The sequence below is a fragment of the Xiphophorus hellerii genome, chromosome 9 (assembly GCF_003331165.1).
Source record: "Xiphophorus hellerii strain 12219 chromosome 9, Xiphophorus_hellerii-4.1, whole genome shotgun sequence".
In the NCBI taxonomy this organism is placed as follows: domain Eukaryota; kingdom Metazoa; phylum Chordata; class Actinopteri; order Cyprinodontiformes; family Poeciliidae; genus Xiphophorus; species Xiphophorus hellerii.
The window spans coordinates 31,355,247-31,382,685 of NC_045680.1; the positions used below are offsets into that span (position 1 = coordinate 31,355,247).

The 27,439-nt window shown below is 37.6% G+C and overlaps 4 protein-coding genes and 1 long non-coding RNA gene across 10 annotated transcripts; all 5 read left to right on the forward strand.

Moving 5' to 3' along the window:
- The first annotated feature begins 338 nt into the window (after nt 1-338).
- On the forward strand, nt 339-4,360 carry LOC116725777 (zinc finger protein 182-like). The gene is made up of 2 exons (XM_032572149.1): nt 339-734; nt 1,983-4,360. The coding sequence occupies exon 2, from the start codon at nt 1,998-2,000 to the stop codon at nt 3,429-3,431; it is 1,434 nt and encodes a 477-aa protein (XP_032428040.1). The 5' UTR covers nt 339-734; nt 1,983-1,997; the 3' UTR covers nt 3,432-4,360.
- A 1,382-nt stretch (nt 4,361-5,742) lies between these two features.
- LOC116725754 (zinc finger protein 8-like) lies at nt 5,743-12,311 on the forward strand. Of its 4 annotated transcripts, XM_032572105.1 has the most exons (8): nt 5,743-5,975; nt 6,120-6,454; nt 6,710-6,879; nt 7,275-7,336; nt 7,975-8,239; nt 9,369-9,549; nt 9,699-9,773; nt 11,163-12,311. In XM_032572105.1, exons 2-8 carry the CDS (start codon nt 6,248-6,250, stop codon nt 12,168-12,170), a joined length of 1,968 nt encoding a protein of 655 aa, XP_032427996.1. In that variant the 5' UTR covers nt 5,743-5,975; nt 6,120-6,247; the 3' UTR covers nt 12,171-12,311. The 4 variants fall into 4 exon arrangements, with proteins under 4 accessions (XP_032427996.1, XP_032427995.1, XP_032427998.1 ...); XM_032572104.1 differs by having other exon boundaries at nt 5,743-6,454; XM_032572107.1 differs by having other exon boundaries at nt 5,743-6,454; nt 9,393-9,549.
- A 111-nt stretch (nt 12,312-12,422) lies between these two features.
- On the forward strand, nt 12,423-14,912 carry LOC116725821 (uncharacterized). The gene is made up of 2 exons (XR_004340486.1): nt 12,423-14,034; nt 14,398-14,912. It is a non-coding gene; the product is annotated as an uncharacterized LOC116725821 (long non-coding RNA).
- A 1,545-nt stretch (nt 14,913-16,457) lies between these two features.
- On the forward strand, nt 16,458-21,919 carry LOC116725769 (zinc finger protein OZF-like). 3 transcript variants are annotated; one of them, XM_032572138.1, is made up of 4 exons: nt 16,458-16,785; nt 17,063-17,125; nt 17,906-18,031; nt 19,545-21,919. In XM_032572138.1, exon 4 carries the CDS (start codon nt 19,631-19,633, stop codon nt 21,182-21,184), a length of 1,554 nt encoding a protein of 517 aa, XP_032428029.1. In that variant the 5' UTR covers nt 16,458-16,785; nt 17,063-17,125; nt 17,906-18,031; nt 19,545-19,630; the 3' UTR covers nt 21,185-21,919. The 3 variants fall into 3 exon arrangements, with proteins under 3 accessions (XP_032428029.1, XP_032428028.1, XP_032428030.1); XM_032572137.1 differs by lacking the exon at nt 17,063-17,125; XM_032572139.1 differs by lacking the exons at nt 17,063-17,125; nt 17,906-18,031.
- A 786-nt stretch (nt 21,920-22,705) lies between these two features.
- On the forward strand, nt 22,706-26,726 carry LOC116725789 (zinc finger protein OZF-like). The gene is made up of 2 exons (XM_032572162.1): nt 22,706-22,967; nt 25,169-26,726. Exon 2 carries the CDS (start codon nt 25,184-25,186, stop codon nt 26,471-26,473), a length of 1,290 nt encoding a protein of 429 aa, XP_032428053.1. The 5' UTR covers nt 22,706-22,967; nt 25,169-25,183; the 3' UTR covers nt 26,474-26,726.
- The last annotated feature ends 713 nt before the right edge of the window (nt 26,727-27,439 follow it).

A 27,439-nucleotide genomic window follows, 5' to 3' on the forward strand; every position in this document is an offset into this window, starting at 1 on the left:
ATGTAAGCCAGGAGAGCTTGTTAATAAAATGTGGACAATTTAATGGATTTTAAAAAAATATTCTAATTTTAATAAGAATCTGAGATCACCCACTAGATTAAAATATGGTTGGAGAAAGTATTCCAAAATATATCATTTACTTATGATAGTTTGGTTAACTGTTTAATTTTAATAAAATTATTTACCATTTTGAAACTTAGAATATCTAAGCCACTGAACATTTTGTAATAAAAAATAAAAATTGAAATCGGAAGCCAGGTTCAGTTTCGTGCTGGGGGCGGAACTTATGGTGCGCTCTTGTTTCTGGTGTACATCTCCGCGTGGGACATTCAGCGGAAGTAAACAACAGAAGGCTAGTAACGTTAGCTACCAGGGTTCCTCCTGTTCACCGTCGGTTAGAAAGCGGGTTCTGCTGTGTGAGCTGAACGTTTCAGCGTCTGCAGTAACAATATCTTCAGTTCTTCATCAGAGCGACTTGCTGCTGCTGAAATATTCAACAGCGACTTTTAGGAGGAAGAGATCGATCATCAGCTCAGACTGCTGGATACCAGCTGGAAAACCCAAATCATCTCGGAACCTCCGGGTCTGTAAACTGTACGGTTCTGAATGAACTGATACTGGAATACAGAGAATACGTTCAGGGAACTAGTTGATACCGCGGATGATCATTTGGTTGGGGTGGCTGATCTAGGGCAGCCCGCCCTGTTTAGGTCGACGGAACCTTGATATACAAGGTAAGTTTATGAAACATTTAATTTTCCTTGTTTAAATATTGGCAATAGTTTTGTTTCTGGCTAAGTATGTTAATTTTACGTTATCTGAAGGTAAAATATTACAGAGTACCACACTTATATAATCCAAGTACTTACAAATAATGTTATTGATAATTGATAAATGAATCATGTTCATCACATGGGAGGCATTCAGGCCCACTTTTGTTTACTGAAACTATTTTATTCTTCCACATTGGATGGTTTGTGAGCATTTAAACATGCATCCCAATCAGATTTAAATTCGGGCTTTGACTAGGCCGCTTCCAAATCTAGATTTTGTTTTGCTAAGGCAGATGTTCTGCTGAATAATTCCTGCCAATGATGTGACATACTCCTTCAGGATCTTCTGAAAAATACCAGAATTACAGTGTATTTATTAACCCAAAACGTACGTAATTGTGGTGTGAGTGAAAAAAATGACCAAATTAATAAGTATAGGTGAACATTTACTGTTATTCTGTTTCACAAAGAGAAAAAAACAATGTTTGTTAAAAAAACAATGTTTAAACAATGTTTCTCATTTTCTTTATAAAGAGCTCAAACATTATTTGCAAAGCTGGAAATCAAATTTTTAACATAAAAGAAAATCTACTTTTTGAAAATGATTTTCAGTTTAACTGAACACCAAAACATTTATCACATAAAAAACCTCACAAAAATAAAAGCTTATGCACTTTTCCATGATGATCAGGACCTTTATTAATTTTTATTTATTCTATTTGTCACAAACATCTTCATTGAAGTACTGACAGTTTTGGTGTCTACATGGTTTCATGTAGTTTCAGTTCAGTTAAATTTCAGGATACGTTAGCATTAAGGGAAATTAAATATCATAACTTATCATCCAAGTATCTCAAAAGAGTAGTTGATGGTGATTCTGTGGGCAGGAAGGTTCTCCTGTAGCAGTCAGCATTGCAACACATCTGAAGTGTTTTTATTTTATTAGCAAAATGTTCTTTTAGCAAATGAGACTGAATGAGCTTTAAATGTAGTCCTGGCCTCTTCTGTGACCTCCTGGATGAATCTTTAATCAGTTCTTGGAGTTATTTTAGTAGCCATGTCTCCATTGTTACATATTTTCTCAATTTGAAAATAGTAGAAAAAAAGATTAATTAAAATATTATCTACATTTTGTTTTTTCCCATTATCTATCAAAATACTTTTTTTTTTTTTTTTTACAAAACTATTAATGTTGTGCTGTTCTTTCAGGACTTCTACAGCATCATGTCTGTTACTACGTGGAAGGTTGTTGCGGATCACTTTCTCATAAATGAAGAAAGGAACTCAACTCTTGATCAAAAGATATTAGACACTGTAGATTTAAACGAGGAACACGAGGAATCAGAACTACAACAGATCAATGAAATGAAAGAGGAACCAGAACCTCAATCTATTAATGAAAAACAGGATAAAAAGCCACTTTTAGTGAAGCAGGAGACCAACGCCTCTACAGTGAGTACTGATGATGAGCAAATATTCCACAATGTACCGGAGGTGAAGGTGGTCCAGATTAAGGAGGAACAGAAGCAAATCTTCAAGGATCTGGATGGACATTTTGTAATAAAGCAGGAGAGTGACACCTTAAAGTTGTCTCCTCCATCTGAGAAAATCTTCCACCAAGAACCAGAACTTGGAAATACCGAACTGGAGGAGCCAAAGCAGATCATTGAGGTGAAAGAGGAAGCTTGGCAAGTAAAAGATGAACAAGTTGAACTCTGCGTCTTTCAGGATGTAGGGGAAGTTTTGGTGAAAAAGGATGCTAGTCGCTGTACTCAGACTCCTCCTGTAGATCAAAAAGACTCCAGTGAAACAGTTAAGAATCATCTACCATTTTCTACACCCCCTGAAGCTGAACACCAACAACAGCAAGTAATCAATCATCAAGGCTCCAGATCAAATGATAAGAGAAAGCTGAAGGAGAAAAGACACAAAAAATACAGAAAACAAGGTGACAATGTGGACAACACTAAGCTAAAGAGACATAAAAAGAAATTACCTTTATGTGACGTATGTGGAAAATGTTTCACTACTCGACAAATCCTAACTGTGCATATGAGGACTCATACAGGAGAGAAGCCTTTTGCTTGCAAACTATGTGATAAATCTTTCATTAACAGCAGTAATTTGATTTGTCACATGCGAACGCACACAGGTGAGAAGCCTTTCTCCTGTGGGACCTGTGGGAAAGGTTTCCCCAGGCAACCTGCCCTGACTGCACACATGAGAACTCACACAGGTGAGAAGCCATATCCCTGTGAGTTGTGTGAAAAAGCCTATCGAGATCGTAGTAATTTGGTACGACACATGAGAACGCATACAGGTGAGAAACCTTATTCCTGTAAAGTTTGTGGTAAATCCTACAGTGGCAGTAGTCAGTTGGCTTATCACATAACGACTCACACGGGTGAGAAACCTTTCTCATGTCTGAATTGTGGAAAAGCTTTCAACAAGCAAAGCACCTTGACAGTCCACATGAGAACTCACACAGGTGAGAAACCGTACTCTTGTGACATGTGTGAAAAATCTTTTCGAGAGAATAACGATTTGACTTGTCACATGAGGACTCACACGGGTGAAAAGCCGTATTCTTGCGAATTGTGTGAGAAATCTTTCAGATGGAGAAATGTTCTCAATCGACACATGAGAACTCACAGATAAGACGCAATCTTGTCATGAATTATGTGATGAATTCTTTGCTGTCAAATGCACATTGACTTAACACAGTATATATCATCAGATATTTTACTAAACTGGTAAAAATACTATTTGTTACTTAAAATCAGAATCATTTCAGAATCAGAATGCTTTTATTTTTATAACTTATTTTGCAAATAGTCCAACCTCTATATTTTGAGTTGCAGAACCATCTATTGGTCAAGAAAAGAATAATTTTGAATGATCAAGCCTCTTGTAAACGCACTTGAGTAGATTTCAAACTAAAACATGGCCTTCAATCCAGAAAACTATGTGACAGAACGAATCCAAGCATTTTCCACTGTAAGCCCCTAATAAACATTTTCTCCACATTTGTGCTCTTCCAGTAATATCTTATAATAATTATATCAATAATGCCATTGTTGGTATTTGTTGCTCATTTTATCATAGCCAATTACATAGTTTTACATATTTGGATGAATTTAAAAGTGATCATGGATCTCTGTTTTGTGCAATAATTATTTTCACATCAGTAACAATTTCCCAGTAAAACCAGCAGGTGTCGCCAGCGCTCAGCTGTCAGATGATTCTACGGTCAGTTCTCTTGTATTTGCGTGCAGCTGTTGCACATGATCCTCAAACTGCTCCTATTGATTTATTTTGTTCATAGAACCTTTATTTCTTGCTTTTTCCTCATCAAGCTTGGAATAAATCTGTTTCTGCTTAATCTATGATGTGGTTTCTGTTTACAGAGTCACTGGTTCACTGATTTCTGTGTTTTTATTTGACCTTTATAATCTGTCCTGTTGTTATCGGGCAGGACCGATTATGAAGATCTTGTGTTGTTTCCAGATATCTTTTAATATCTTATTTCTTACAGATTGAGTTTTCTAAGTTGTTTTGTTACTTGCAAGTTATTTAAACATTTTAATTAAAAATTTTAAAAGTGTTCTATAGGCAGTGTAATTTTCATAATTTTTTTGTATATATTTATATTGTCTTTAAACCATTGTGTGTGGTTTTTTGGGCAGGTATTTATTCATGTTTTTGTCCATGTTTTACTGGACAAAAACATGTCCAGTAACACTTCTTTGCAGACATAAAACTATTAAAATTATTCAAACTCCTCCTGCAGCAGCAGATTTTCTTTTAAGATTTCATATATTTCAGTTTTGTTCTAATATAAAACAGGAGTTGAAAAATAAAACTTTCCTTTGATTTTGTGAACCTATTCCACCTAATCAACTGAGGATTTCATTCAGTCACAACATTTTTCCACATTTCCAGTTTTACTATATGACTGCTGAAGCTGTGAGAGAGTCATAGTTTGGTAACAGTAAGTTTGTTTTGACATTAAAATCAGCTAACTTCCTGAAAACATTTGCGTGTGTCAGAGCATAATACGGTTCATAGGTGCACTTGGCACCAGCCTGCCAGGGTTAAGATGGGTGATGAATTTTCTAAGTGCATCATCAGACCTGTGGCATCACAACTTGGACACTCTGGTTGAAGAGAGAAGCAGAACTGTTAACCTTTCACCGCCTGGTCTTGAATTTGATCTGGTGGCTCGGAGAAACCACTGAACAGAACTGCTAAACCCAAACGAGTGAAGAGGTTGAGCTGGAAACATCTGACGGACGAACAGAGACACTAAGGCCTGAGAGGCTGAAGGCTCTGGACTGTGGGGAGTTTTAGTCTCAATATTTTTCTTTTTTTATTGAATTAGATTCATAGTTATGACTTTTTAAAATTCTTGTTTTGTTTTTCTTCCCTTTTGTATCTTATTATACGAATGTTAATTCTGTAATGATAATCTCAATGTTCCAGTCTTCATTGCTTTCTTTTCTCTGTTTACAGAAACACATTGTTTTCTGTAAATTAATGTCATTTTCTCTTGCTGCTGTTTGGTTTTCATCTGGTGAATAAATGTGAAAACTTTTCCTCTGATACAGTTGAATAAATACACATTCTGCCTCGTTGAAACTCTGCTAAGTCTCACCGTTAGTTTAAAGCAGAAGTTTTTATTCACTCTCAAGATTTTACAGCAGGGATATTAATGGAGACAGGGTCGCTGTTTCATGCTTATTTATTTATGTTAATAATAAATATCCATGTTTAGTTATGATATTTCAGTTGAAGTGTTATACATCGTGATTCTGGGAATAAATTTAGTTTGTCAATGGAAAGCACTATTTATTTATCGTCATTATACAAAATTAAAAATGAAAACTTAATGGATGTGTTGCTACACTAGGTGGCGGTATTCACCTGGCAGTTGCTTGCTATAAAAGAAGAAGAACATTTCCGGCGGAAGTAAACAACAACGCGCTAACAGCGTCACCTCTGCAGCAGGTTCTCAGTAGTATTGATTATCTATTCTTTATATAATCTATACATTACAGAATCTATTCGATACTTCGATATTATAAGCGCTTATGATTCCGTTGCCGCCATGTTGGATGATTCTCAGTTTAGCAGTAGAAGAAGATTCTTCATTCATGTTCTGCGTTGAGTTGTAACCAGAGCCAGCGGTGTTACCTGTCACAGGTAAGAATGGAAACATGCGTATTATCGTGTTGCTTAAACTTTTGCATCAACCTAACTTTAGACTAACGTGTCTTTGCTAAACAAACGCGTCTGACTCTTCAAACATGGTCACGACCGCATGACGCCGCCTGTCCGTCAACGCAGCAACTGACCAATCCGCGGGCGCAATTTGAATCCAGTGAAACGCCCCTTACCTGGAGGAACGGAAGCCATCTTTACCTCCGACAACATTGGCGGGGTTCCGCAGAGATTTGGTGTAAAATAACGGAATCATGGTTAAACGTTGTCAGTGGGGAACGTGCAACTCCGACACCCGCTACCCGGAGCGCCTAGAGGGCGGGATTCACTTTATTCCGTTTCCCAAACCCAAACGGAGTCTGGACAAATGTAAACGATGGATCAAGGCCTGCGGTCGACCTCATACTCGCTTGAATGAAACGATGATTAATGGAAACTACCACATGTTTGTCTGCACGAAGGTAACTGCAATTAATTTCATAACGGCATTGCATGATTGATAGATAGTTTGAAGGTGTATGTTGTGGATAGTAAGCCTACTCTTTGTTTATGATCAGTTGACCCAGAACCCATTGTTACAAACTTTTCATAAGTTGTAAAATTAGCCAATAGAACACTGACTACATTTTTGCCCTGGGAAGCTCTATAGAAGCATGGAAACATGTAACTATTGCATTTACAGGTCAGCACTTCTTACTTTGCTGTTTGTTTTTCAGCATTTTCCGGAAGGCAAGCCGACAGACAGATTTCCAGATCCGGTTTCTTTTGATCCCAAAGCCTCAAAAACCTCCAAACCAGTCGGGCGTCTCCGGGACCGGACCCGGACCCGGCGCCGGTGCCACGGATCCCCAGCATCAAAACAAGAAGACACACTTAGCCACTTAGGGTACATGAACACCTAGTTTATTTTTTTTTTAACTTTTTTGACCAATTTTTTAAACATATTTCTTGAAACTGTCACCATGTTGTGACGGCTGATGAGAGAGATAATCTGTGAGAAGATCGATCTCCTCCATCTTCTCCTCCATTGTATGAAGAAAAGCATCCTGACCAAACAACCAATCAGAGCTCCAGTTTTTATTTTATGGATTATTTGTCTCATATTGTCACAACATGGCGACAGATTAAACACATATGCTAAAAATAGTTTTAATAAAAGTTACATAATTCACCTCCGCAGTAAATAATCTGAACTAGCCATTAGAATCAGAAAATGTGCAAGAAACGTAATAACTGATTGATAATAATTTAGTAATTTATTAAACAAAAATCTCTCTGCAGTGACAGCCTCCATCGCTCACAGCCGGGACGCTCTGATGCTGCTGTTAAGACTTCTTCACTAAGTTTGTATTTTTGAACACATAAATTGTGATGCACAGAAAATATTTTTGACAGTATGACAAAAATACTGTCAAAAATATCTAGTTTATGTCTCAAAGTCACAGAATAAAGCACCACTGATAATTTCATGTTAGAACATTATGTTCACACCACTTCCAAAAGGAAATCTCACATTCTGATTTGCTTCACTTGGTTTCATATTCATAGTAGAAAATGTTATTATTTATTACATTTTATTTCCAAAACTCCAACATTTCCATGTTCACATAGTTTTCCATCAGCAGAAGCTGCAGCAAAACAAAACTGACTCAGTAACACGTTTCCATTGGTGTTCACTCATATTTCTGCCAATCTTTCTATTGTTGCTGCTGCTGTAAAAATGCTTTGGATGTTTTTCCTATCAGCAGTCATACGTATCATACGTATCATTATTCAACCAAAATCTGAAGCAGTGATTAGTTTATTTTCTCCATGTGCCATTTGTGACATAAGTTTTGGTCACTTTTGTCATGGCAACATGTTTGAATGATTCTTTGTAGTCCAGTAGCTTTTCTGTCAACTGCAAAGATGTCTGTTATGCATTTTTCTTATTTGTTCTTTGAAAAATCATTCTGATGCTGTGCATATTTTTTCTTTTCAGGGCTTTCTGCACGGGGAAAGCTGGAACTGGTCGCTGAAAACGAGGCTTTGAAGCGACAGCTGAAAGCAGATCAAGAGATTTATGCCACGAAGATTTCTGAACTGGTGCTGAAAAACAAACTTCTTTGGCGGGAAAACATGAAGCTGCGGAGGAATCTTTATGGAAAGACACAAAAAGAAAATTCAGCAGGAAGCATCGTAACATCTGACAGTTTCATGGTGACCGAGGACAAACGGGGAAACTCTGCAGAGCAGCTGCAGCAAATGTCAGTCAGTGGTAGTTTAGTAAGAACTTTCTGATGCATTTAAAAATCAACTCAGATCCATTTTATGTTCCTCCAACTTTACTGCATGTCGATTTAGATGAAATTAAGACTCATTCAATGTCTGGAGGTTAAATAACATAAATTTAGTTTTGCTACTCTCCAACAGCTAAACCATTTCCTAAAAGAACACACTAATATAATAAAACTGTAATATAATAAAACTCTAATATAATAAAACTCTAATAGTAAAACTGTAATATAATAAAACTGTAATATAATATAACTGTAATATAATAAAACTAATATAACTCTAGCTTAGAGTAATAGCTTATGGATGCTATACAAGAAAAAATTTTGTTGTAACTGAAACCTGAACAGTTCAAACACAAATATACAAAATGCTTTATTAAAATAACCAATGTGCCTGTTATTTTCTCTTTTTTATTTTTTAAATACTTTTAGTCTCTGCTAAAGACGGTTATAAATCTAATCAGATTCATTTTTCCACAGCTCTCGGTATGATGGATTATTAGGGCTGGATTAAGAGATTATTCCAAATTATGAGGATAAAGTCATAATAATGGCAGAATAAAGATTATATTATGAGAGGAAAGTTGTAAAATTATATAAAAAAACATTTTAAAGAGAAAAAAAAGCTTTGGTAGAGTTTGAACATCTGATGTGATCACCAGGCTTTTCGTTTCGTTTACAAAATTGTTTCAAAGTCTTTGAACTGATGAGAATTTGATTCTAATGTGTCTATAGATCAAGTATTTTATTATTTGTAAAACCATTATTCTTGTCTTATGACAACTTTACTCTTATAATATTGTAACTTTTTCTTGTATTATTATGACTTCTCATTATTGTGACAAACAAATCCAGTGATTTTTCTCTCTGTACATTTAGAACTTTGCACATTTCTACATCACAGTATTTTTAGTAAAGTAGATCAATAACTTTACTTTTGCAGAACTTGATTTTTTTCAGAACTTGCATTCAGGTTTACTTGTCTGTCTAAATTTTTCTAAGCTCCAGATCCAAAACAACCAAGAAATGTTTCCTGCTGAACTAAACTGACGCGAATTAAACTTTTTATTTGCTTCTTGAACTTTTTTGACTCTTGTAGGTTTCCAAAAGAGAGTGTGCGCAGGAAGCAGAGGGAAGTGGCTGCTAGAAGCGAAGACTTTTCTGCCAGTGTGTCGGCCTCGCTGTGCACTGAGCATTTCAGGCCAGCGGACTTCGACAGGACGGGTCAGACCGTCCGGCTCCGAGCCGGGGCCGTTCCTTTGCCAGCTCATCTGCACCAGGTCGGTCTGTCACTGGGGTGTATTTACCATAGGATTCAACGCTGCGATACGCTGACGCTTTTTTCTCTCCCTTTCTGAATGTGACAGAATCAGGGATGCATTTTGTGTTACACTTTCAGTTAATTTCTATTGTTTATCCGTTGCTTTAGGCTCAGGAGACCCCGACACTGCAGCTCTGCCAGCTGGTCCAGGAGCCGGGCCCCCAGCCTGGACCCCCACATGCTGTGAGTGTATTCATGCCTCACTACTAACAATTGTCCCTCCTCTAGTTTTCATCTCTTTCCAGATTAACTCTTTCTGCTATAACTCGGCACATTTATAGAAGTTCCTTCATTCCTATGGAGGTCTGATTCTGCCAAAATTGGCAGAAAAATAGAAAGAAAGAAATAACTTGGTGAAGCAGCTAATGTTAAAATTATTACACCCAATAAATAAAAAATGTAACTTAACGCTTGAACTTTGATACTGACTGATGAGACAGAAACTGACTCTGAATTTCTGCCCAGCAGGCTCCCTTTGTAACTTTACCTCCTGCAAAGAGCAAGAAGGAAAAACAAAGTACAACATGAGAAAATTTAAGAAGAAATCTGAAAATAAACAGAGAGGAAATGAAAATAAAATAAATCAGCCATTTGAACAAAGTAACAGTAAATTTAAAAATATTAAATTAACAAAATATAAAAATAGTTCAAATAATTACATGAGGAAACTAATAAAACAATCGGATTTGAAATAAAATTGAAAATGACATTAAAAATGTTGGAGAAATATAACTGTCACTCTGTATAATCAACTTAGTTTAGAAATAATTCTCACATTAATAACTTTATGAAACCATTTATTTATTCCTATTTTCACTACCAGTTTTGGCAGGATTAGTCCTCCATATGTTTTCTCTGCACTGCGTGTCTTCAGTAAATTTAAAAATCACATTTCTTGTTGAGTCTAGTTTCTTTTCACCGCTGCTGAATGAAAATTATTTAGGATATAAATCTGTTTCCATGGTAACGTCTTTCCTCAACAGGTCTCTGTAGTTCTATTAGCCGAGTCGCATAATTTAAAAAGAGAAGGAGAAACTTCTAGACGTTCTCACACTGCGCTGTTATTGTATGCAGGAATTTCCCTCATTGTAAAAACTAAATTTGCTGGAATTGATTAGATAATGATCAACATCTGCAGTGAATTTCAGGCCCAGTTATGACACCGGACAGTGTAATCGGATTACATTTTCTGTCCCCTTCAGCAAAAACTGAACACAACCAATTATATCTAAACTACAAAAGTGAGTAAAAATGTCCAAATTGTGCTCAAAGTGTCAAGATTTTGTGGCCTCCATTATTTTTCAATGTTATCTTAACTCTATTGGACATGAAGTTCACTGGTTGCCACTGAGTTCCAGTAATCCATGTCCTTAATCTGCTTGTGTTTAGAAAACTCTGTATACTTATAGATAATACAAGATAAGATCCATAACTGGATTACCCAGAAGTCCCTGATATCTATGATCTTTATTACAAAGATTACATTTACTTTTCCATGATGAAAAAAAGTCATATTCATACATTCTGATGCTACTGTTATTAAAATATTGTGTGTGTTCTGCGTTTTTCCAGGTTTCCATAGCAACAATGGCAAAAAGCCCTCAACCAATCAAAGAAGAGCGTGTTGAACTGTGGATCGTTCAGGATGGAGGGCGGCTCGTAGTGAAGCAGGAGACCAAGGCCTCTCTGGAGAACCCTGCATGTGAAATACTCCACCATGGACCAGAGCAGATCCTACAGATTAAAGAGGAACCAGAACCTGTGCAGATTAAAGATCAATCAGAACCTGTGCAGATTAAAGAGGAACCAGAACCTGTGCAGATTAAAGAGGAGCAGGTGGATCTCTATGGTGATCGGGTTAAAGGTCACCTTGTAGTGAAGCTGGAGCCTGAAACCTTCATTGTGACTCAAACTACAGAGCAAAAAGACGACTGCGAACCAAACCAGAACCAGATCCTCTCTGCTAACCAACCTGAGGCTGAGAACCAGCATCACCGTAGAAGAATCCAGGAAGATGTAGATCTGGAACCGGAGGACACCAGAAGCCACTGGGACAATATGGACGATTCACCACTGAGACATGAAACAGGTGAAACAACTTCCTCCTGTGACAGTGATGATGATGAATTTTTGGCTCTTCACTTGGGTAGGAAGCCTTTGTCATGTCCAAAGTGTGGAAAATATTCAGCTCTCTCTTCCAGAAAAAACAATCACAGGAAAAGGCGCCGCGGCGATCAACGCTATTCTTGCGAAGTGTGTCATAAATTCTTCACTCTAAAATCCAGCTTAGTTTGCCACCTTCGAATTCACACAGGTGAGAAACCGTTTCCTTGTAAACTGTGTGAGAAATCTTTCAAACAGCGAGGTACCCTGACTATTCACCTGAGAACTCACACAGGTGAGAAACCTTACTCATGTGTAACTTGTGGCAAACGTTTCATCTCAAATTCTTCATTAACTGCTCATTGGAGAACTCACACAAGACTGAAGTTGTATGTTTGTAAATTATGTGATAAATCTTTTAAACGTCATGGAACCTTGGCTATTCACCTTAAAACTCACAAGCAGGATCCTTGTTAAATTGATAAATCTGTTCGTCACCCAGGAACGTCAGACACACAAGCTGATTTTGTGGAAAATCATCTAAAGTTGTAATGTGACTCAAACAAGTGAGATAAGATCCAGTCTTATCTATAAACTGTAATAAATCTTTTGAATTCATGTGTTTTGCAGCAGTGGGTTCGGTTTGGCTAGTAATAAGTTCCAGAATCTTCAATTTCCTGAGGGAGTCTTCCCAAAGGATCAATAAAGTACAAGTCTAAGTCTAAGCAAACAAAGTTGGTGGCTTTGATCAAAATGACCAAATTAGGGCAACAGCTGATTTTCAGGATTGTCAAATTGTCTTCACTGAATGCCTGCCCTGCCTGATGAGGGGGGAGCAGTAGAGCAGTTGATGGAGTTGTTGGACTTCCGTTTTACCAAGATGAACCTAGTAATGCAAGGAGCTGGAGAGCTCAAGGATTCGTGTTTTTGGGGGCTCAGCCTCTAACAGACACAGAGGAACTGTTCCCTTCTTCTGTTGGATGGAGACAACACCTTCGTAGTTCACCCTGGAGAACAGTTAAAGCCATCCAGAGGGGTCAGAGGTCACCGCAGGGGGCCGCGCTGATCTGTGATGCTGTTTAGCTGCACTGTGGTTCTGCTGATCTGTCTTCTGTTTTTTTTAAGTTATTTTTTCAGGACTCCATTTCATTTGCCATAGTTTGTTCATTAATCTCATTTTCCAACTTTATCATTAAATACATGTATATATAACTTTTCTTTTCCATCAGTAGCTAGACTGCATGTCAGTAGTTAGAGATTATTTAGAGATAATTCAGCTGTAAAGTTACTAAGTGAAGCTATTTTTCAATAAATTCTCGGACTTCATTGGAAATAAGTGTCAGTGATGATTCTTCATATGAAGTTTCTTCTGTTTGTAGTTTTGAATTTATTATGTCACAAAATACTGATGAGTTCTTCATGATGGCTCAGATTTAACTAAACAATTTCTAACTTAATTTCATAAATAATCAAAAATGTTAAGCTAAACATGGATCCAAATTGGTAAAAATATCACAGTAATAAACTGCACAATAAGAATACATTTACAACATAGTAAATACAGCACTGCACAGTTAGTAATAGTAGCATACTCAAATTAAAATAATCCCGATCAGGGATCTACTCTACTGGAATCTACTGTGCTAAGAACAGCAGGGATGTAAACGCCGAGTTTGTTGGGAGCCGTGAGGTTAGAGACTGAGCAGCTGCTGGGAGGAAGGATCTGTGATGACGCTCTTTTGTGCCCCAGTGATAACGCGGTCTGTTTCTGAAGGCGCTTTCCATGAATGATTATATTTCTGATGGGAAAGATAGACTCCATCTTCACTGCAGGTGATGGGCCCAGACCTGTAACCCAACTGGCTCTTAATGGGCAGAGTGGTTTAGGAATGTTGTTTTCAGTGCTGGGTTATAGAATAATCTCAAAAACCGCAAAAGACAAACAGAAGAAATTATTAACTATTGAAATATTTGTCAAAGTTTTTGCTATTTTTTTATTTAAATTTTTTATGACTTTTAAGCAGATGGCTGAAACTGGCTGAAGAATTAGATTTATTGTTGCTTTTTCAAAGGAAGTTTTCTCCTGCTTTACCACAAGGTGGCGGCGCAGCGCCTTCAAGATGGTTTACTCGCTTAAACCTCTCATTTAATACTTGCTGCAGAAGTAAATATAGCATTAGCAGATTTGCATATAGCATTAGCAATGTCTGCAGTAACAATATATTCGGTTCATTATTGGTGTTATTTCAAAAACATTGTCTTCTAGGAGAAAAGGTCGATTTCCAGCGCAGACTGCTGGAAACCAGCTGAAAAACCCAAATAAACCCAGAACCTCCAGCAGGTAGGTTATCTCAGACAGAAGTCGGTAACTAGTAACTAGTTATTTCATAATTTTCACATCAGATTAAAAGAAATACCAATAAGTTTGGTTTTTGTTTTTTTTGGGGGGGGGGGGTATCTTTGACTATATGCTTACATCAAATTTTGGGTATTTGTTGTGTAACATCTGCCAATCATTTTGTTGTTCATTCCTCACATCAATCACAATTATCCTGTGAATTTGGAGATATTTGGTCCTTATTTGCCAAAGTTTCATTGGGGAAACCTAATATTTCTGCCATTTATCACAAATGCTGTTAAGACTGTCGGATCAGCTTCTCTGAATTGCAAAATAATGAAAAGTATTTCTGAATTATTGCTCTAGATTTAAGGATGAATGGAAATGTCTTCCTGCGACAGACTGGCGACCTGTCCAGATGACCCCGCCTCTCCTCTGCTCCTTCTGCCGGTCTGCTTAAGGTCGACGGTCAATCATCATTTAAACATCCGTTGACTTCAGGTTGTTGCTTCCATCCAGCAGGTCTGACATAATTTACAGCTCTGTCTGTCTGTTACCACAAAAATAATCAGAGCCCAAATTAACTCAAGTTTAGTGTCACTTTTCCAAAACCTGAGATTTTCCTGAAGGAAATTAATGTATAAAGATTCACTAAAGACTGAAACATCCAAGCATCTTTTTGGTTAAAAGGTAAATGTGTCTTTTTTGTGTGGTATGTAAACTTATGGTTTTCTGCTATAATACAAAATGAATATATGATGGAGCTCCATGCAAACATTCCTACTCCATTACCCAGAATTCTCTGATACCTAAAACCTTTAATACAAAGAAATGTACTTTATTTCCCACAGTCAATTAAAAAAGCCATTTTCATACTCTGATGCATCTGTTATTGAAATATTTAGTTTGTTCTGTTTTTCCAGGAGTCCATAGTGGAAATGACTGAGACAAAATGCTCTCAACCAATCAGGTTGAACTGTGGGCCTCAGGATGAAAAGAAGGAGACCAAGGCCTCTCTGGAGAATCCTGCAGGTGAAGAACCAGAACTTCAACAGATGAAAAAGGAACCAGAACCTATACAGATAAAAGAGGAAAATATATTTTTTAAAAACACAACAGTAAAATATTTTCATTTTACAAACTAAGCTAAATGTTAGCTTGCTATAATTCACTGGAGAAACTTTGTAGATTATTGCTTCGTTCCACCGCGGGTCGGTGCGGTTCTTTATTCTATTTTCCATCTGTCCATTATCATTCACCCTTATCCCCGGTGGATTCACCAGGAGCGCTGGTGCCCATCTCCAGCGGTCAACAGGCGGGGTCACCTGGACAGGTCACCAGTCCATCACAGGGACACACAGGACAAACAGTCATGTGTAACTAAGGAGAATTTTGAGACCAATTAACCTGACAGTCATGTTTTTGGATGAGGAACCTGGAGCACCCAGAGAGAACCCACCATGCAAACAGAAAGACCCCGGGCCGGGAATCGAACCCAGGACCTTCTTGTTCCAAGGCAACTGTGCTGCCAACCGCACCACTTGTGTTTGTTTCCGTTGTAAAAGCGGCTTGTACACTCGACCCATTCCTGGCGCCCCGAGTCCAACTGGCTGTATAAACGCCTGAATACGCCAGACCTTAAAATCCCTAAACTTTAAGATTTCATTATATCAAATTTACATTTTTACATTTCTTTCTTCAGTCAACGCTCTTCTCTTCTCAAACACATTTTAGACCCTGTTTATACAACAACGGCTCCAAAAACACTTCACAGAGTGAAAACACTTTAGATAGAAATGATGTAGCATGCATGGCCTGTAGGAGGCAGTGAAACTTTCTAACGACAAATTTTCATTTATTGTCTTCTGTCATTATTTTGTATGTAAAGTTTTGATTTATAAACTTAAATTTAATGTTAAACGTTCAGTTTTTTCTATTCTCAGTATTATAGGACTCATTTTGGTTGTCATGTTATTCTTACTGACCATCTTTAAAAATCACTAAATTCCTCCATTGTGTTGAATGTATGGAAGAAATTTTCTGTTGTTTTCTGTGGGGAAATTCTGCTCTACCAGCAGCCAGTTAAAGACAAGTGGGAGAAATTATTCCAGAAACCACAGCTGAGAGTTGTTGCTACTAAAGGTGCTTCTGTTCAGAGGTCAAATTCAGTTTTTCAATCACATGTTTTTTTCCAATCTGCCATTGTTTCTGTTTTTGGCTAATAAATATCAACTTTGTGTATGTTTGCCCTGTTTTATGTCGCAGCAGTGACCTTCGTTTCAAGTCATAAACATTACATTTTAATGTCTTTAAGGATTTTGTTTGACATAAAGACTATTTCATTTATGTCAACTTTATCGTTACTTGTTTTTAAAATTATTATTGGAAAGTTGTAAATAGCTGTATGTGTTTGTAGCTGGAAGCGGAACCTAAAGGGTGGAAACTGTTTCTAGTGTAACTCTGTGTGTGGGACATTCGGCGGAAGTAAACAACAAGGTGCTAGCAGCGTTAGCTTCCAGGCTTCCGTCTGTCTACCGTCGGTTAGAAGACGGTTTTTTCTGTGTGAGCTGAATATTTCAGTGTCTGCAATAACAATATCTTCGGTTCAGCATCAGAGAGAATCCATCATATATCGACTAACTGCTGCTGGTGGAGAAACTTTCAGCAACGTCGTCCTTTAGGAGGAAGAGATCGATAATCGGCTCAGACTGCTAGACACCTGCTGGAAAACCCAGATCATCTCAGAACCTGCCGGTATGTTCACTGTACGGTTCTGATTGGACTAACACCGGAATGCAGAGAATATGATCAGGGAACTATTTGATGCCGCTGAAAATGCAGGACGTGTCCGTGTTGTTTACATCGATCAATGAACAGGAACAATAAAACCATTACAAAACTGATTTCAGCAGCTTGTAAAGCAGAAACCTCCGAATGAAATAAATATTTTGGACTTTATCCTGTGAGGAGGTGTTTGACATCCACACCAAATCCGTTTAAACGCTTCCCTTCCCCTTTCCTCTTAAATCAGATGGATGTCTCGTTACCAGGCATCGGCAGAGGTGAATGGCTGAATGCTGAAGAGGAAACTCAGGTGTGTTGGAGCAGGGAGGTATATAAAAGCTGCAGGAGGCTTTCTAAAAACAAGCAAACCAAAAACCTTCTCCTCCTGGACTCTGACCTACTATCTAACAACCAAATCAGTACAAACTTCAAACATTGATTTTCTTGATGTGTGGTTTAAGTCTGGACCCAAATGCAGCTGGACCCGAAATATAATGAAAAGAATGAAGAATCAAACTTGTAAAAAAAAAGAGGCAAGTCCAAGAGCAAAAATAAATCCAAACCAGAGACATCAATCAATCAATCAATCAAATTTTATTTGTATAGCACATTTCAGCAGCAAGGCATTTCAAAGTGCTTTACATCATTACAAACAGAAACACAAAGCAACATAGAATCAATAATCAAACCATGACATTAAGTCAAGTTCCATCATTAAATTTGTAATTGATTACGTTTCAAATACAATCATAAACAGGTGGGTTTTTAGTTGAGATTTAAAAGAAGTCAGTGTTCCAGCTGTTTTACAGTTTTCTGGAAGTTTGTTCCAAATTTGTGGTGCATAGATGCTGAAAGCTGCTTCTCCTCGTTCGGTTCTGGTTCTGGGGATGCAGAGCAGAACCAGAACCGGAAGACCTGAGAGGTCTGGAAGGTTGATACAACAACAGCAGATCTTTAATGTATTGTGGTGCTAAAACGTTCAGTGATTTATAAACTAACAACAGTATTTTAAAGTCTATTCTCTGAGCTACAGGGAGCCAGTGGAGGGACTTTAAAACTGGTGTTATGTGCTCTATCTTCCTGGTTTTAGTCAGAACACCAGCAGCAGCATTCTGGATCAGCTGCAGCTGTTTCATTGATTTGTTGGACAGACCTTTTGCAGTAATCAATAAGACTGAAGATGAGGGGAGGAGGCATGGAGTAACATGACGAACCGGCAAGTAGTGACTGATTATAAGGAGCTTAAATCCTGGGAAGGTTGCGAGCTTGACAAAATACCAGGAGCCTCATGTATAAAGCGTACGCACAAAAAATATGTGGCATCGTATTTTACACAGAAGTCGGCATGTATAAAAAAGAACATGATAGGATATAAAGCATATCCTATCGTTTCAGCTCCACACTGACCTGCGCAGTCCGGTGGACACGTTGTGGCTGAGCTGCATCTGATAAAGACTGACATACAACTTATTAATGCCAAGAGAGATTAGAGGAGCCTGACTTTAGTTTCCTTTCTTCTCAAAGGAAATGAAAACCCTTCACTGCCTCTCCCAGACTGGTTGAACCAGTGTTGCTGTTAAGTTCCTGATCACACCTTATGAGACCAGAACATTCCAGACACTTCCTGTCAAACTAAAACATGAGCTTTGTTTAGTTACTTTATTTGGTTCTTGTTCCTTTTCTTGAGAAAAGCAGCTGAAGAGGAGAAACAGAAACTCTGAGTATAAAATGTTCAAAGCATTTTACTGAGAATGTTAATTAATAAAATCACTAGTTTAACCAGTCTGGAAGGGGCAGTGAAGGGAAAATATTCTAATATGATTCTATGGAGTTCATTTCCATTTGGTTAAATGTTGCTGTAAAAAACGGCATTGATGTTTCGGCTGAGTTTGTATTAAGATCTCACGGTTTTGATCAATGAGAAGACAGAGGAGTGAAAAAAATTAGTTCAAGTTAACTTCTGAGAAAAAGAAAAACCCTCTGAGTTTAATGCATCAGTTTAACTATGAATATGAGAAAGGCAGCAGCTTTATCATATATTGTAAAATTGAATAATATTTTAAAAACAAATGGAAATGTCAATTTTATCAGGTTCTTGTGATTCAGATTTGTATTGACTAAAACTGAAAACAGAAAATCAGGTTCATAGTTTGGAGTCGGTTATTTAAAACTGTTAGATTGGAGGAACAAACAGCATCTGTCTTAAGATATTGGAAATTAATTTTCTTTTTAAAATGCTCATCATATTTAGTGTTTTTTTTATTTATAAATTTGCTCCTTTAAATAAAAACAGTTTGAGACCAATCCGTTCTCATAAGGTTTGTGATGAGCATGGCTTTGTGAATGCACACGATTCCTCTCTGGGACTCAGTCTGTCTTTAAATCCCGGCTGAACGCTCTGCTGTTCAAACAAGCATTTGCTCTTGGATCTTTCAGATTATTCATGGAAATGAGGAATTGTCTCATTTCCTCGAATGTTCGATTCTTTGTCCTGACTCTACGCAAACCAAACATAAATCAAATATGTCAAAATGTGAATAATTAAAATTAAATGACGTCAGACTTACTTAGCGCTTTTCAGTCCCTTTTCAGGACCTTCAAAGATGCTTTACAATTAATAAATAATACCCAAATGTGTCAGGTTTCATCTGTAGTACCAGCTAAGCTTGTTGGCTTCTGGGTCACATTCCATAAAACTACTAAAGTTCTGCTGTTCTTTCTTTCCCCAGGCCGTACAAACCTCCAGGTCCGTTTCTGACTTGGAAGGTTTTCGCTGATTCCTTCCTGGTGGAAGAGTGGAACTCTATGACCAGAGATGAAAGAGGAATCAGAACCACAGCAGATAACTGAGGCAAAACAGGAACCAGAACCTTATTCAATCAAAGAAGAACAGATTGAACTATGGGTCTTTGAAAATGAAGGGCAACTTTTAATGAAGCAAGAGACCAACAACACTATAACTCCTGTAACTCCTGCTGATGACGAAATATTCCACAATGGACCAGAACTGCAGCAGATGATGGGGACAAAAGAAGAACTGGACCCTGTACTAATTAAAGAAGAACCAGAATCTATTCAGATTAAAGAACAGGAAGAACCAATACTCGTGAAGATTAAAGAAGAACCAGAACTTGTACATATTAAAGAGGAACCAGAACTAATTAAAGTGGAACATGAGGATCTTGACAGTGAACAGGAGGAAAAGCAGCTGATAGTGAAGCAGGAAGCTGAAACATGTGCTGCATCTCCTACCTATAAGCAACAAGATAACAGTGAACCAGAACCAAACAAAACCAAACTCCTCTTTGCGAACAATCCTGAAGATTGCCAACATCAGCAGGAAAGCAACCAGAAAGACTCAGGATCAAGTGGAGATAAAGATCCGCGGCCAGAGACTGAAAACCACCGGGCCAATGTGGACAAATCAGAACCAAATGGTTTTAAAAGTAATTTGATCTCATGTAAGGTATGCGGCAGAAGTTTTGGTAGGTACAGGTACTTGGTATCTCACATGAGAATTCACACAAACAAGAAGCCATTTTTATGTCTGACTTGTGGGAAAGGTTTCATCAGACAACCTGACCTAAAGGTTCACATGACACACCACACAGGTGAGAAGCCTTTCCAGTGTCTGACTTGCGGTAAAGCTTTTCCTAGGCAACCTGACCTAACTGTCCACGTTAGAACCCACACAGGTGAGAAACCTTTCCAGTGTTTGGTTTGTGGTAAAGGTTTTATCCAAAAAACCACCATGTTGTGTCACATGAGAACGCACACAGGTGAGAAACCTTTCCAGTGTCTAGACTGTGGTAAAGGTTTTATCCAGAAAACTACCTTGAGGTATCACATGAGAACACACACAGGTGAGAAACCTTTTTCTTGTGAATTGTGTGATAAATCTTTCCGACAGAGAAGTGATTTGGCTTGTCATGTGAAAACTCACACAGATGAGAAACCACATTGTTGTGAAAAGTGTGGAAAGTCTTTTAGAAAGCGCAGCGATTTAGCCAACCACACATTATCTCACACTGGGGAGATGCCTTTCCCCTGTCTTACTTGTGGAAAAGGTTTTAAACAACAATATAAATTGACTATGCACATGAAAGTTCACACGGGAGATAAACCATACAATTGCGAATTATGTGATAAATCTTTCCGACAACGTAGTGATTTGACCCGTCATCTAAAAACTCACAAGCGTGTGAAGTTGTCATCTTGTACAGTGTGTGGTAAGTTACTAAGTGAGTTCAGTAGTATGCCTCGACACATGAAAACTCACACTGGGGAGAAGGCGTATCTCTGTAAAGTGTGTGATAAATCTTTCATACAGAAAAGTGATTTGGTTCGTCATATGCGAACACACAGGTGAGAATGGGAATCATTCACTGACAGATTATAAAATTTCAGACATGGATTCTATTGCTCCCATTATAGTAATGGTGCGTTCATACCAAACGCATTACGCGCCGCGAAAACGCGCCCCACACTTCAAGACGCGTGAAACCCGTTTGGTGTGAACGCACCATTCAGGCTGTGTCTGGTATGAAGAAACCTCTGGAGAAGTGCTCTGCTAGTAAGAAGTGAGAGAAGCTGTGTGTCCAGTGGGATGAAGATAAATGGCATGAAACTCAACTCAGTTAAGATCTTCTTGCTGTGTTTCCCCTCAGGCTTTAAAAACAACAGTTTCTTTGAATCAAGGCTAAATGCTGACTTAAGTAGAGTTGTCTATGATACAACTGAAACATTGATCAATGTATTTGATGTATATTTGCTTTATTTTGATGATGGCATTTAACAAAATGTAGTTTATTGCTTGTTTCATAATTGGTTATGGTGTTTTTATCATATACAGTAAAGCACTATAACCCTTCATATGCACTATTGCTGAAATTTGCTATTCAGAAGACAAGAATAATTGATAATCTAAAGTATCAATTTTGTACCTATATGTCTTTTCATGGACTTGCCCAACTTTCCGGTCTTGTTGACTTTATTGTATAAAACTGATTGTGGCTGAATTAATACAGTTTTCTCTCCTGAACCTCTGAACCTTTGTGTGAGCATGAACTGTCCATATTATTTCAATAAATTATCTGGAAAAGAATCAGCTTGCATCTTCCTTACTCCAACAAATATGCAAAGTTTTTATAACCTAACAGTTGATGACGTCAGAAAATATTTAGTCTGGTTGTTTGATACAACATACAAATGGAAAATACAAACGTTTAACGCAAATGAACAAGATCCAACATTAATGAGGTGAAAAACTGTTTTATATTTATTAGGTGTTCTGAGCTAAACCTGTCCCAGGCACCGGTGTTTCCTGATGTAAATCAGACTTCATTGTGTTTTTCATAGAGAAGCTTAGATATGCAGTCATGATTCTGGCATTATTTCAATGGTTTCGGTAGTATGGATCCATGTCTGTCCTCAAAGCAGCCCTGCAGAGTGGACCGAGTGAAATCTGGACGTCAACGATGATCCATCGCAGTCAGACGAGCTGCATCACAGCATTTGCTAGTCCATTTCCTTTGCTTTTGCTACTCTAATGATTCTTTATCTGCTCTTGTGACCAGAAACACCTTTTTCAATTAGTGCTTAAAGAAATGAGTGAAAAAATATTCTTATTTTCAACAAAAATAAAGATATTTTTTTCACTCATTTCTTTCAGCACTGATTGAGAAAAATCAAATGTTGTGTTAAAGAGAGAAACAGAACCATATCTTATTTTTATGCAGTAAGAATGACAGTGTGGCGGAACTGTAGTTTTTATTAATTTATTCACATGTTGAAGTCAGTATTAAACTTGTGTAAATTCAGCTTTCAGAAAATATTTTGAGTCAAAACAAGAAAAAACTGAAACTATTAGTTCGAGGCGGAAGTGAAAGCGCGGTGTCTGTTTCTGCAGGACAGCTCCACGTGGGACATCCGGCGGAAGTAAACCACATGATGCTAGCAGCGTTAGCTTCGAGGCTTCCTGTTGTTTATCGTCGGTTAAAGACGGTTCTTGCTGTGTGAGCTGAATGTTTCAGGGTCTGCAGTAACAATATCTTCTGTTCAGCATCAGAGAGAGAAATATTCAGTAACCTTCGACCATCAGCCCGGACGGCTGGACTCCAGCAGGAAAACCCAAATCATCTCGGAACCAGCAGGTAGTGTTTGCTCATCTATGCTTCCACATGTTGCTAAAATTGGCTTCCTGTTCACATCTTGATTTTAGCGGCTATTTTCACAGGTAAGCAGGTTAAAAGTTCTGTGTTAGGTAAGAAAAATGTTGTTTCTTTAAATAAAATGTTTTCAGTGCAAAATGAATTTATAAGATATTGTAGAATTAACTGAAAACAAGCTCCTATGTCTTTTTGAAAAGTTACTTAAGAGTGGTTTTGTAAGATTTTATGTCGACTAAGATATTTAAACTAATCAAAAATACCCTGTAATATTTAGTGTTTCTGTCAGAGCTTAATGAAATGTTTGTATTGATGTTGTTTTAGTTTCTGTTTTAGAAAGTAGGTTTACCCACATTTTCAACCTGATTGCATTTAACACCACTGTTAAATGGTGTTAAATACCATTTAACACCATTTAATGGACACTTATCTTAAGTGTCCATTGAGGCAACATGCTCAGGTTCATTAACCATCCAGTAAACCTGATCTTCTTTATTTTAAGCAAAGTATAAAACAGTGCGCTGCTTCCACACTAAAACTTGGCGTACAGACAAGTTTAGAAAAGTGTGGCGCACAAAAAGATTCAGATGTATAAAGCCGTGCGTACATTCATACCTGCGCACCTTTCCTTTATAAACCCCAATTTGCAGGAAACAGAGCAGCTGCTGGTCGCCACCGATAAATACATCTTAATGTAAATTAGTAAAAAATACCCAGAAGGCCGCCACCACGTGAAGCAGTAACCACGGCAACGGTCCTGGCTTGTTTCAGTATAAGTAATTTTAATTACATGTATTTTAATTAAAATATGATTTCAGAACATAAACTAACACAAAAACTAAAGGAAAAACTCTAAATAGAAAAAAAAACATGGAAATGCTGGTTTGAACAGCAGCCAGGATTAAATCAAATCCTATTTTATTTGTATAGCACCTTTCAGCAGCAAGGTATTTAAAGAAAGAGCGTCCAGAGAGTCCTTTGTGGTGAGGGAGGAATGTGAAAGTTTATTTTAAATAGAGAAATTGTATGTATTAAGTAAGTAAGTAAACTTTATTTCTATAGCGCTTTTCACAGACCAGGGTCACAAAGTGCTGCACAAAGTGTAAAAAATAAAATAAATTAAAAGTTGTACATTTACAGAACGGAGATGTTTCTATTCACATGGCTGGTCTGAAGGATGACCAGCAGCTCCAGCTGCACCGGAAACACACGGCTCCTTCTGCTCAGAGCTGCAGGATGATCAGGCAATAAAAGCTAATAATCCATCATCAATATTTCTCAGCAGATCAATATGGTCTCTGATCAATCGCTCCCTCTGAATCCTTCCATTGGTGATGTTCTCCATCAGAGCCAAAACGTTCTGCAGCTACTTGTATACGTGTGACTGTCTGCACACCTGATCACCTTGAAAATAATCCAACCTGTTTGCAGTTGATCTGCTGATCAACCCTGGTTTAGTTTTCAGTGAGAATGAAATGACCCTACAGATAACAAGCATTTCATGCACTTCGTTGCACAGACTGATGCAGTTACATCTTTATGAGACAAAAACTGAAGAAATTCACTATTTACATTTTGGTGAGGTTTTCACGTCCTTTTATTTTTATTTTATTTATTTTTGTGTGTGTTATATTATTGTCTGAGGATAAATGTGGTTCAGTTTCATCGTTTATGTTTAAACAAAATATTAAAATCATGATAAACATGCTTTGATGCTTCTTGGTCTAAATAACTGGATGTTCAGTGTATTTAGGTGAATTTTGGCACTTTGTAGTTTATTATCCACAAAAAATTTTGCGTGGCTGCTGCACATTTTTATGGCAGGTAAAAGGTTTGTGTGTATTTACATTAACTTTGACGTCACATTCATTTTTATTCATCTCAACTTGTGCTTAAAATATGGCGCCGCACATTTTTTGTGAGTACCATTTATACGTAACAGAACAGCCTGGAACACCGGCTGCAGGTTCCTCTGGACGTCCATCAGTTAATCTGGTGGAAGAAAATCTAATCAGATCAAGTCTCTGTCACTAAATAATTAAGTTGAAAAAACTCAGCATGATTGTTTACATATATTGTTCATGTATTGGCCTCTCCAATGTATGAGAGGCCTCATGCAAAAACACTTTGCAAATTTTAAACTAAAATGGTAACATTTTGTGTTGTTACTTTTTTCTGTTTTCCAGATTTGCCAAAGCATCATGTCTCTAGAGCTTAAAGGGAGAGCAGAGCCCCTTCATCTTCCAAGAGTAAAGGAAGAAGAGTGTGGATCAGAACCTCTGCTGACTGTAAAGAAAGAAGACAACATAGGACTAAAGCAATGGAGAGAAACCTTAGTGGAAATAGATTCCGGATCTCTTGAAGTAAAAGAAGAACCAGTAGAACTACAACTGCAACAAATAAAGGAAGATGATTCTCAATCAGATTCTCAGCAGATGATTAAGATTGAAGACATTAGTGAAGATGAAATCAAAGAGTTAGAACCAAAACAAGCGAAAGAAGAGGAGCGTGAATCAGACTTTCTGCAGAAGGTAAAGACGGAGGCTAATGACACAAGTCGAAAGGAAAATCAGAATGGACTGAAGGAAGAGACTGATACCTTCATCCTTATGGCGACGGATAATGAAACAGAACAACCTGAACGCAATGGAAATCAATTCTCTAAGAACATCCTTAAAGCAGAACACCATCAGGACAGAAAACCTCTCGAAGCTTCAGGATCCAGCAGAGATGAACAGCATCAAGAGAGAGTTGTGAAAACCAGAGGCAGAGGAGACAAAGGGACAAAGGACAAGGAAATTAACCCGGGTAAAATATGTAAACTTTGTAGTACAAGTTTCAAATGGAACCAGAGTTTAGAAGCCCACATGAGAACTCACACAGATGAGAAGCCTTTTTCATGTGTAACCTGTGGGAAAAGCTTCTTTAGCAAAAATAGTTTCAGTCGCCACAAGAGAACTCACTCGGTACAGAAGCTGTTCTCTTGCACAATGTGTAGCAAAGGTTTCCATCTGAAAGGCAATTTGAATAGCCACATGAGAACTCATACAGGTGAGAAACCTTTCTCATGTGAAATATGTATGAAAAGTTTCAGTCAGAAATGCAATTTGAATACCCACATGAAAATTCATACAGGTGAAAATCTTTTCACACCTTTCTCATGTAGAATGTGTAAGAAAGGTTTCCATCTGAGATGCAGTCTGAAAAACCACATGAGAACTCACACAGGTGAAAAACCTTTCTCATGTGAAATGTGTAGGAAAAGTTTCAGTCAGAAAAGCAATCTGAAGAGCCACATGAGAACTCATACAGGTGAGAAACCTTTCTCTTGTGGAAAGTGTAAGAAAAGTTTCAGTCGGAAACACACTTTGCATCGCCACATGAGTACTCACACAGGTGAGAAACCTTTCTCATGTGGAAAGTGTAAGAAAAGTTTCAGTCTGAAACATACTTTGCATCGCCACAAGAACTCAATTCAGAATCATTTCTAATGTGTAACCTGTGGAAAAAGTTTCCATCTAAAGAAATATTTGAATTACCCCATCAGACTTCACACAGACACTGCAGTGGTGCAGTTTGTAGCTCTGTTGCTTTGCAGAAGGTCGTAGTTCAGGGGAGTAGCAGCCTGGGGTCTTTCTATCATGATTGCTTGGGTTCCATCTTACTAGTGAGGAATTTCTCTCCAATGGTTTTGTCGTAAAGCATGAACTCGTGTCTGGTTGGTCTGAACATTTGTCTTGAAAGTTAGAATGATTATCCTTCTACAGCAATTTCATCTCTATGATTCCTGTTAAAACTTCCCAGATGTTGTTCCAAAACTTATGGTTTGACTATATCATAAATATTTATGGATTTGGAGATTTCATTAAACAATATTGCTGCTTTGAAAGGATCAATATCAGCACAACTTTGCAGCATGCTGGGTTGATCTCAGCAGGAAGCCTCCCTTCACCACATGGAAGAGTAAAGTTAGTTACAGCGCATGAAGGGAGGTAAAGATTTGACATGTAACATTTTAGCAGAATGATTGGACATCAGTTAAACTTTAAACTTTTTATCAGTTACCACCAGCTAAAAGTCATTATCCAGCCCAGATTCAAGACCAATTAACTGAACATTGAAGTTCCATCAAAATAAGAAAAGCATGTAAACTCAGGAAGTCAACTCCTTTCAGGTATTTCTATCAAACTTTCTTCTATAAGTTTCTTCTTTCCAGTCTCTACATGTGAATGGATCCATCAGTATTTCAGGCTATCAGAGTAAGATTTGCACAAACTGTTTTAAAATGTTCAGCAGTTCTGTTTCTGAATCCTGAGCTTTTATTTTCAGATGCTGATTTAACTGATTAAAACCATATTTCTATTTAACTAAAATCAAATCAAATTTTATTTGTATAGCACATTTCAGCAGCAAGACATTTCAAAGTGCTTTACATCATTACAAACACAGAAACACAA